The sequence below is a fragment of the Liolophura sinensis genome, chromosome 6, assembly GCF_032854445.1.
Source record: "Liolophura sinensis isolate JHLJ2023 chromosome 6, CUHK_Ljap_v2, whole genome shotgun sequence".
In the NCBI taxonomy this organism is placed as follows: domain Eukaryota; kingdom Metazoa; phylum Mollusca; class Polyplacophora; order Chitonida; family Chitonidae; genus Liolophura; species Liolophura sinensis.
This window is the reverse complement of record NC_088300.1, coordinates 32,042,176-32,054,042: the sequence shown is the minus strand read 5'-3', so window position 1 is coordinate 32,054,042 and position 11,867 is coordinate 32,042,176. Positions and strand designations below refer to the sequence as shown.

The window sequence follows — 11,867 nt, the reverse complement described above, 5'->3', positions numbered from 1 at the left end:
TGTCAGACAATAATACTACATGTATGTGCAAACAAAAAAAGCGAAACTTTCACGTTTACAGGTCGTGAGATTGATGAACAAAGAAGAGTACTCCAAGCCTTTATATATATATCTGTCTCCAACCTAACAAAATGCAGTGAAGTGCAAGTATGTACATTGTAGACTACACACCCAACCCATTGAGGCCGACAAGAAGTCTAACCGAACACCAACACCAACAATGTCTCTTTCCCAAATCAAATGAATAGATGACCTAGATATTGAAAGACAATTAAGCATCTTATCCAGGCATGTATGACCCATTCTCTCTGAGATCTTTCTCTACGATACCCTGATAGCATATGTGTGACAGAGTTATTACACTGCATTTACCTGAAATAGGTAATTTGGAAGAAACCTACAGAATGAAGTATTTTTGCATTTCGCAAAAAACAGACAAACATTTCCCACACTGGATGCACAGATTTTCATCAATCAAGTTAGCACTAGGTGTTACCAGGAACAGTTGGAAGGGAGACAACTCAAAGTAAGGCAGCTCCTGACACAGCCATCTTATGACAGGATAACTTACACCCAAACTCACCAACCTTGTCCTAAAAAGTCATCAGATGTAATGACAGTACGTTATAAACATGCACCTATTCCTCGTTAAAGCACTGTGGTTGGGAACAAATCTGCTTGCTGTACATGTTAAATGTGAAGCCCTTTGTATGAACTTTTGAGAACACATTTGTGACAGCGTTATAGTGAATGAGTGATGTAATGAAGAAATGTTATGATGAGGGAAAGGTGTAGTTCAAGAGGTTATGTATGCACCTTCAAGGATATCACCTGACATGATTCCCATCTCTTTATGGAAGACCACACGAAAGAGGCCCTGCATGCAAATAATGAAAGAAGGCTATATTCAAAATTTCCAGACTGGGACTGGGATTGAACTCACACTTGGTTGACCTGAGAAGGAAGCACCTAAACCAGACAACCATGACCCAGAGTCTATCACCTTTTTCTCTGTAATGCTATGATAGCATACTTTTTGACTGAATTATTGTGTCATACATGCTTGACCTGATCAACGGTTTTGTGTTTATAGCTGCACTCAAGAATCTTTCAGTCACGCTACAATGTTGAATTCAATGTGACAGAATTAATCAAATGTTTCTTGCAAATATTTAACAAAAACTTCAAATTAAATGCACAGATTATCATGACAATTATCACGAGTTCTGTGAGTCTGCTATATTGGTAGTTGAAAGTCATCTCTAACATATGTAAATTATTTATTTATCTGATTGGTGTTTTACGCAGTACTCAAGAATATTTCACGTATATGACAGCGGCCAGGATTATGGTGGGAGGAAACCAGCCAGAGCCCGTGGGAAACCCATGACCATCCGCAGGTTGCTGCCTAACCTTCCCACGTACCAAACTTCATGTAAGAATACCTAAATGGCACTCCTGGAGCTAGCATTTTGGGGAATCACACAACCATAGGCAGGTTGCTGACATACCTTGCCATGTACGACTGCAGAGGAAACCAGCTTGAGCTGGGTTTGAACACAGTGATCTAATGGGTGAGAGGCTACTGGGTCACTGGGATGCTCTAGCAAGCTAACCACCAGGCCACGGAGGCCTCGCAACGGAACGGGAGGAGTTTCCAGGTTTGACCTAGAGGTGACCCTAATGGTCAAAGAGATCACACTGATCAAGTGATACACAGATAGAAACATTCTGATTCATACAGTATCTTGGTTGAGAGAGGGCTAGGATTCTTCACTAGGAGCGGTTTAAATTGTTACCTTGCCTAGAATTCATATTTAAGATATTAAAAAGAATTTACCACAATTTCAAATACTTTGGTTGAATTTGCTACAATTCATATATGTGTGTGTGTGTGTGTGTACAAATGTTAGCATACTATTATTCACAGGTCTCAAATGATTGCACGAAAATGCTCTTAAGTAAGGACGACCATGCCTGTTTCTCACTAAAGCCAAAATGCAACATACATGTCCATTCATCACGACCCTAACAATTTACCTGTCTACTTGCCAAAGGATATACTGTTACAGAGAAAACCTGTTTTTGGCTGTCTAAACTAATACTTAAAACCAGTCAATATACAAACTTTCTCTTGGAAAATGTGTTGACATTTTAATAGCTCTACACACAGATTGCGAAACACTGTGCAAACTAGTGGAATAGTTTGTTTTCAAAATGGCTACCTGACCGAGAAGATAACAACACTGGAGAAAACACAAGACAAAAATGTCAATATAATAAATGTCTAGGAAAAAACTGTTTGAGATTCTTACTGAAAATAAATATGCCCATTCAATGCTCATTGTATCCCCTCAGTTACTTCATTAATATTTATTCACTTTAATATCTGATTGGTGCTTTACGTCATATTCAAGAATGTTTCACTTATGCGATGACAGCCAGCATTATGGTGGGAGAAACCCGGGAAAACCTGACGCATAAGCTGGACTTTAGATCACAGTGATCACATTGGTGAGAGACTTCTGGGTCATTGTACAGAATAAACACTACATTGAGGTAGGAAAATGACTTCTTGTTAACCTTAAACATATGCATGGATGAATTACCCTAGAACAATGAAACATTACCTGTTTGAAAATCTGCTAAACATCCCGTGGTAATCTGGGTAGGAAATATCATAACATTTAGCCTTACAATACACTGAAGTATAATACAGAACACTACTAGCCTTGGGAACACACCAAGCAGCCATTTTCCTTCATACAGGTATATTTTGAAAAGTTTCCCAAAAATATGCCCAACGTGTCAGAGCTTTATGTAGCAAATATTACCAGCGGATTTATCCGTGATTCCCTGAAATATATTAATTTAGTGTGTCTCGGTCTGTAGAAACAAACCATACTGAAGAATATACGTGAAAGACTCAAAATATGAAATGACTTAAATTACTGCAAACCATAACCAAATGGAGCATGTTTTAATGTGCAAGTAATACGATTAACTAGAACTGCTAGCAATTTCAGCCTGGGTCCATGTCGTATTTGCCCTCAAAACTTATCTATTTCTAACCATACTGTGGCTTTATGGACAGTGAAGTAGGAACCTGACAGTCGAAAGTGTACAAAACTGTGAAATTACCATGTTAAGTCTGTTAAATTTTGCTGCAAAATTTCAAGTCAATCTGTTAAACAGTCCCGGCAGTAGCAAGGTCACAAATTTATGGAATAAAAATAATAATTTGTACAAAAACAATAGGGGTCCTATCTGACACCCCTGATAAAGTTCTGGAAACTAAAACCTGGTGCTTCTTTGCAAATATTCAACACTTTGTGTCCCCCAACCGTAGGGTAAATTGCTTAAAGGAGCCATTACCATGATGCTTGATTGTTGCTGTAACTCCTTTGTACACCTCTTTGATTTTAAAAGCGTTTCATGCATTCCAAATATGGTTTAAAAAATAAATGCAGGACATATCACTTCCCTTTTCTCCATCTCTACATGTATCAAGTATTCACCCAACCGTGACAACATAAATATGCTTAAAGAAGCAGATATCGCTTATATAATATCCATTGTCTTTGAAGAGACCCTGTAGGGATCTACTTCAGAGAGAACGAGGCCCCACAGCCACAACCCTGTTCTGCTAAGGGGTTGTTTATCACCCTGAAACTTGACCTAATCAGCTCCTCGTCGTAGTCTATAGTAGAGCCCTTGATGAATTCTAGAGAATTTGTGTCCACAATGACCTTCACTCCTTCCCGCTCAAATACCCTGTAACAGACCAAAGCACATATCAACTGAGACAATAACACATTTGAAGCACACCTGTACCTAAGGCGCAGATGTTCTGCAGTACATAACTGAGAGGCACTGTTAAGGAAACTTCTCTTCAGTACCATGCGGCATACACTGAAGAGGCTATAGTGTTAATTTCTATATCATGACCTGTATATAGTTTTGAATCAATAGCTTTAAATGTTGCAGGCCTAAATATAAGTATCAAAGAAAAATTAAGTTAAAAATGGCGTTCCTCTGCACTTTTCTGTTATAAAGTTTATGCGATAATGTGACGCCTTCAGAGTAATTATTCAAACATATGGTAACATGTTAATCAACATCATCATGCCACAAACTGCTTTGGCTGAGAAAGGAATAAAAAGTAAGCATCCAGTCTGCACAAAATTTACCCATTGTTCTTCTACATCCATCTATGGCAATGTTAATTAATTTTCATGCATACATTATCTTTGTACTTCAGACCAACTTGGAACTACTTAAAAAACTGATATTTTTCTGAAAGAGCAGAAAGTCAGCTATTGGAGGTAAAATGCAGAAACTTCAGTTTGAATTGCTTACATCAGAAATTTACAATAATTCTATTGACTTTTGGGGCCATATAGAGCAGGCTGAAGCACACTGATGTCAAAGATTCCATTTAGTCTTGCTCTGTTATATTTTCCCATAAAATACAGATTCAGTACTACATGTACATGTATGTTCATGTTAAATGTATTTATTTATTTATTTGATTGGTGTTTTTACGCTGTACTCAAGAGTATTTCACTTATAACGACGGCGGCCAGCATTATGGTGGGTGGAAACCGGGCAGAGCCCGGGGGAAAACCCACGACCATCCGCAGGTTGCTGCAAGACCTTCCCACGTTCATGTTAAATGGATAATATAGCAATCAGAGCATATTTAGCATATTTAACGATTCAGCTTACCACTTGAAATAATCCAATTTATGGCACTGATATCTGTCTATTTATTTATAAGATGTCACAATAAACAATCAAGAGATGCCAAGTATTTTGACACCGCAGCTAAAGTATCACATGATGCTTTTACAATCAGGGATTGGCCAAGTCCCCAGGAAGTTCTACAACATGGCTATTCTGACTAAATTGCTCGTCTCTGGCATATACTCACTGTTGAATTCCATCTTTTCAGTTTCCTAAACTCATAATATTAAACTTTTAAACCAGTATTTTTTAAAGTATTAACCAGTGGTAAACTTCACGTTCACTGTAAATTGGTCTGATCTTTTAAAGTGTACACCAGGTGCATCTATCAGGCACTAATGACATCAAATGTTCAAATCCAACTTATGCCGTTTTGCTTATAGTAATAAAAGTTGAAAAAATTCTTGATTGTGGCTTCAAATAACAATCAAATAAACAAATAAATACATCAATAAATAAACAAAGTGAAACTATGCAGGATGATGAGGGATATGCTTTGAGTTGTCAAGTTGTAGTTTACCTGTCCTCCGGCCCAATTTCATTGTCCAGTTCAAACTTATACTGAAATCCTGCACAACCACCTCCTTCTACAACAACACGAACACAGCTGTCATCTTCACCAAAGCTCTTCAGCTTCTGACAACAGAGAGAAAAAACAAATCTAACGTATGTTAAATGTATAAGGGAAAAAACTCCAAATAGACAACTGGTCTGGACCAGTAACTGCACCCTTGTTACCTCCCCTGTTCTAGCAGCACAAGAGGTCCAGTAAAGTTTAGGTCCCACCAAAGCTGTTAGCATTTCATTGTATCTTTGACTCAAGGTAGATGCCATAAATATGAAGTAGTTTCAAAGGGAGGGAATTCCTACTTTCTGGTTAGAAATGTCTTTCTTGATCTGTTGATATTTGACAGTCTTATTTATATTTGATTATTTGCCACTTTCATGAAACTTTGTAAATAATTGTTTCATAACTTTTCCTGTAAATGACGTCATCTTATGGCACTTTAACCTAGAAGTCTTTTACAAAAAAAAAGTTAGAAGAAGTATGACTATCAAAGTTTTGCTGAAGTGGGCCTAGGACAATAAGCTTTATTCAAGCTGCATGGAAATCGTGCGAGTTTCATGGGATATGGAATGAAGGCCTGTCATTTTACCATATTCTCCAGTGATGAAATCATCCTCATATGAAATCCTTTCTTACAATATGTGTCTACAAAGTACCTTATGAATATTCGTGTTGGAGTTCATTGGTATGTAAAGCTTCAGCACAAATAATAATCCAGAGGTACAAATGTTATCCATGCAAATCCAGAATAAAGTGACATGCTTTCATACAACCTGTTACCCATAACTCTAAAAATCCCGTCTTTCTAGTCTTGTGAGATTGCTATGGAACTCAAGTCAGACCTATTAATAGCCATCCATACAAGCCTTACCTTAACACAGCGGTCACTCAGCTTGACCTCTCCATCATCCACCTGATTTTGTGTCTTGCTCACCTGGGAGTACAAACACTGAGCACCACCAGTCTTTCTGAGAGAATAAAATAACAATGCCAATGATGATGTTGATACATGTACTAAAAATAAATGCCAATAAAATCATTCAAGTTCAATAAATCTGAAATCCGTGCTTTTCATGATCAATTCAAAGGTAACTTTCACTCTGATTTATTACAATATTTGCTACATGTGATTAGTACATGTATTTGGTTATCTGACTCAGGGCACAGATTAAAACCTTCATTCAATCCCTTTAGCCCAAATAATTTGATTGGTGTTTTACGCCGTACTCAAGAATATTTCACTTATATGAAGCCGGCCAGCATTATGGTGGGAGGAAACAGAGCAGAGCTCAGGGAAAACCCACGACCATCTGCAGGTTGCCGTCAGACCTTCCCACATACGGCTGGAGAGGGAGCCAGCATGAGCTGGACTCGAACTCACAGTGACCGCATTGGTGATATACAATATAATAATGCTCTTTCGCGTGACTTTCATTTTTCACGACCAATAAACCAAATCCTGACAATAATTACATATAAAACTTGATGGTCCACAGAAACCACATGGGTGACCATGTGGATGTATGAAACAGCAATTACCACAGTACCCATGCACCTGTCCAAATCACATAACCTGAGAAAACTGACAATCTTTCATTAGGTTACCCTAATTCCTCAACCTTCTCGCATATGAAAGAGCAAGTTTGGGTACAATTTTTGCACATTTATAAATAGATTTTGGAGATAAAACTACAATGGTTTGATTGGCCAATTTCAGGACTTCACAAAAAGTATAATTTTATCAGTCTACACAGAATAACGCCTTAAGAATATGCTTGTATAAACACCTTACAAACATGCAAAAAGGTTAAAGAATTACAGTAAGACATTTTAGCCTGTTCAAATTACTGTATTTCACCTAAAGTTTAGCATTTTTAAAGGGACACATTTTGTTTTATTCTGATTGATTCATCCACCTTATAAAGTGGATGTGTAGTTTGATTAATTTCTTCATATCAAAATTTAAGTGTTCATCTCAAAATTATCATTTTAAAGTATCATTCCTATACTGCAGTTTTACATACCAAACTTAATTTGAAATTGAAGGTACACTAGACTGATGGATAGGTATCTGATTAAGTCTACTTAGTAGTGCACAAATCTGGTCACTTCCCATTTCACTCAAGCCCACAGGCTTTACTTACACAGACATGGAGGTGTAAACATTGTCTAAATGGCATGGAAGCTACTTCAAAACCTTGCTTCATTCTGATGTTAGCCCAAAACTTCACTTTATTGACATTCACAATCACATATGCTGTGCAGATTTGTATCTTGTCAAACATACTATAATTTCCAGTTATTATCAGCCATAGCTCTCAGAATGTCATCCATTCTTGATCATTTCCTATGTTACCTTTTCCCTCTTCGTCTCATTTTCACAGGCGAGTGATGTACCCCGACATGTGTGGCCTTGAAAGTACAGCATTCATACCAACCAGCGTAACTTCAAATCTACTTTAATTCTTCGGCCTTTTCGAATAATTGCAAGGTGTGTATTCAAGCATATTCTGAAGGCATTATTCTGTGCTGACTGATAAAATTATACTTTTTGTAAAGCCCTGAAACTTGCCCATCAAACCAATATAGTTTTGTTCCAAAAATCAAATCATAAATATGCATAAACTGCACTGAAAGCTGATCTTTCATATGCGAAAAGTTTGAGGAATCGGTAAAACAACAATATAAATCGGCTGTAATAATTTGTATTAATATTTTGTATTAATTTTTCTCTCCAGAACAATACTTGACTGATATGAAGGCAATATGAAGTTTAACACTTGTCTGTATATAGGATGTTCATGTGTTGCTTACTAACACTGTGTACAGATTTTGATTCTTTAATATCCTGCAGGTGGAAAGTTAATGATAGTTATCTCCCCATTTATGGACACTACCTTGTAGTCGATGAAAAGTATGCAAACAGTGCATCAGAAAAACTTAAACTGCTGTTTAAAACACTTTTAATGAGGAAATCACATGGTAAACATTGTTACTGCACTCATCTTCAGACTGGAACAGCTCTGCCTCCCCAGAAGCAAGATAAGGACGGTTGAAGACAGAGACCACCAAAAAAAAATGTGCCAGAATTACGGCCAGGGACACTTTGTGCTATTCTACTCACAAGAAAATGCTACTTGTTTCAAATAGTATGAAGTGAGCATTCCTTTTAGTTACCACCTCTTATGACTCATCAAATATGGTTTACACAAGTTTCTGAACTTTGAACGAACATAAAAATACACATCCCCACCAACCCCTGAGATGAAGCTTGGCTTGTAAAACTGGCCGCTACACCTACATTCAATCCTGATGCAAACTTCACTTGTCAGGTATAATTTGAATCTTTAATCTTGAGGTCTTTCACTTCAATGTGAGGAATCTGAAAGGAATTTGTCCAACGAACTTCCACTTTTGTGGTCATATCCCTAACAGGATAGGAAAAACATCTTGTTTCTCCTAGCGACTCAAAGATAAGCATTTTGATCACTCAGCTATGATCCGCTCTCTCTGACCTTTATAACTTGTGGAGAATATGGCACATTAGAATATACCAAAGAAACAATATCAGGTATAATCAAAACAACAGGTTACTAGAAAGGGGAGAGTTTGTGCAGCTTAGTCAAGGGGAAATATATATATAGCTGGTAACATGTAACTGATACAAGTGGTGCAGACACTAGTGTTATAATGCTAATGATTTGTGGTGTGTCATAAATTCTGAAGAAGGATATTTTTCTCTAGATTTTCTTCAAACAAAAGCACAGTTACGAGGTGGGACAACTCTTATTTCGAGCAATGTAGTTACAAGAGTTACAGTATGAAACAGCCACAAATGTGTCAGGTGTATAGTACTGGTAAGGAATATCTATCGCTGTTCACATGAACATTAACACTTTCCTAACATACATCGACGTCAACTGGATATTCCTACAAAATCCCTACCCTGGTCTGGTTGGCCTAACAAAAAACAGTCTATGACAATAACATAAACTGACCAAAATAAAAGCCATTTTCAGGATCTCTCGTCCTGAGGCCGACATCTGAATTTGTTTGCCTTGTTTGTCATTCAACAGGTCATATGTCTGCCTGCATTTAGCCTGATATTGGTCATGACATCAAGATCAGTCTTGTTAAAGCAGCATGATGAAGGCAGGCTCACAAACTGCAACAGTATAGGCTAGGCACATTATTTTTCATAAACAGATGCAACTGTCATGGAATCTTTTGGTTCTGTGAGCCAAAAGTTTCACACTGTAACTCCAGGAACTGCATTGCTTGAAATGAGAGTTACCCCACTCCACAACAAACAAAAGCAATACTTAAATCTATAACTACGACTGGTAGTTGCACACTGTATTGAGTCTTGACGGCAGTTGTAAAGACTAGGGGTTTGTCTTTTTGTCAATAAGCCCCTTCAATGATGGTCATTGTCAAAAGCTGGTTCTTCAATGAATTGAATTGTCACTAGCCCATGTGACAGCATCCTCAACTATAAAATTTCCAGTCCTTACATCTACGAAAAATCCCTCAGACAAGCTCACATTTTGGCGATAATTGCCCTTTCTGAATGGATGAATGCGTCGTTTTTGGAAACTGAAGAAGTCAGGCGGAAAAATATCCTTCTTTGGGGACTACAACATATTCCACTGAGTTTAACAATGTAAATCTTCTGGCTGTGCCACTCAAATTAGAATTACACGTTTAGGGAGATATGAATGAGCAAGACTCTTGCATCCTAAACTTGCGAAACTTTCCAATGTCTTCTGTCAAAGTCACTGCAGACCAGTGAATACTGTTGTTGTTGTATTAGACTACGCCGTGCGTACATGAACTTTCGAAAAATACTACTCATATAAGAGTCACAAAAGAATATGTTGTCTTCTTCTCTTGCTTTGTTGTGCGTCAACAACTGACTTTACCTAATGGCAAGATTCCGACAGAAATGTCTCACAAAATTTCTTCCACTCGAAATCAAAATAGAGGTCGACATTGCTCATCGTTTTAGAGTTACTTTCCTTGGAAAACTTCTCGCTTATCTCCCCTGAGTCTTCCACACCAAAAGTTTATTTTCATCTGCCTTAGGAAGCGTGTTGTTTGCATTGAAAAAAAAAAAAAAAAACAAAAACAAAAAACCAAATCGAAATTGATGCATCATATCAGATCAGTTTGTAATTGTTAAAACTGCAAATGTAATTATGGAAATACAGTCTTTCCTTTTCTGATGTAGATTCATATAGACATTTATTCTTTTTTGAAGAACGTTTGATGAGTTACGATTAACGTGATAAAGTCGTCCGCAGGAATAGAAAAGTATTGCTACTTAATTTCATGTTTCATTTCTTTGCATACCAGGCGAAAAACAAAAGGGGCAATCCAAAAGAGATTGCAAGAAAAATATAAGAAAACTGGAAAACAAGATATTAGAAATCAAGTGACTGCAGGCATTGTGGGTGTAGGGGGAATTGAGGTGATTGGTGAATTAAACAAATGAAATAAAATGTATCTTGTAGCTTCGTAATTTAATAAGTATATGAAGTTAATTGAGCATGCAGATGCCCTGTATTCCATTATGTACGTTAGCATCCCCTCACCTTCGCGAATCGCCTTTACATTTTGCAGCTTTTTTAATTTCACTTTTTCAGTTTCTTTCTATAGCAATTTATTTATGACGGGTGTTTTATGTTATAAAACCAACGACCAAAGACCAACGATGGAAAACACCACGCTCCTGGCTATTCAGAATCCTGGCCATACATGTATCTTATTCAGACTTAAAACCACAGCAAAACTAACTGAAATTGGATTGGGGCACGCTATACCTTACTGCTAATTGTATTTTGCCCTTGATAATTAGTTATATACGTGTAGGTCACCATGAAGATACGACCTTTGTTTGGGTTAAATCTCGGCGCTGAGCCGCCTGCATGCATGGGTCTATGGCGACGTGCATATACAAATACACACAGACTAACTTGAACTATAAACTGAAGATGCCTAACACAAGAATGCTTAAAAAAGAAATTTTAAATTGAAACGGGTGGAGGGGGGGGGCTATACAAGATTAAAAGTTGGAGCAAATTTAAAAGTCGAAAGTCAACCCCTACACGTTAGGTGAGGGGTCAGGTGCCCCTTAGACCTCGGAAGCTCAGCAACCTTAGATTGCCGTATGTACAAGTCTTCACTTATTCAAAATTAATCGTTACTCCGATACATTGTATCAACAGATTGTATCAACAGATTATGTAGTCATGAAAATGCAAAAAATATTAAAAGATTAAAAGTCAATGAGCCGAGTATAAGTGTCAGGATTCCGAGTTTAACTGTGGGGCAACGAGTTTTGAAGTTGAGGCCCCGACTTTTTTAGGGATATGTGGGCCCCCACGACCAGAAAAGTGCCCCTTCATCTATACGACTGTGTATATATATATATATATATATATATATATATATATATATATATATATATATATATATATATATATATATATACACACACACAAAACAACAGAAATTTTTCATAACGCACCTTTATTTAAACTTCCCTACATTG

At 37.3% G+C, this 11,867-nt stretch overlaps 1 protein-coding gene across 1 annotated transcript; it reads right to left on the bottom strand.

Annotated features, from left to right (window-relative positions):
* Positions 1–1,896: 1,896 nt before the first annotated feature.
* LOC135466635 (iron-sulfur cluster assembly 2 homolog, mitochondrial-like) lies at positions 1,897–10,328 on the bottom strand. The gene is made up of 4 exons (XM_064744227.1): positions 10,237–10,328; positions 6,186–6,282; positions 5,267–5,382; positions 1,897–3,774 (listed from the first exon to the last, which is right to left on the bottom strand). The coding sequence occupies exons 1-4, from the start codon at positions 10,305–10,307 to the stop codon at positions 3,603–3,605; spliced, it is 456 nt and encodes a 151-aa protein (XP_064600297.1). The 5' UTR covers positions 10,308–10,328; the 3' UTR covers positions 1,897–3,602.
* Positions 10,329–11,867: the final 1,539 nt, after the last annotated feature.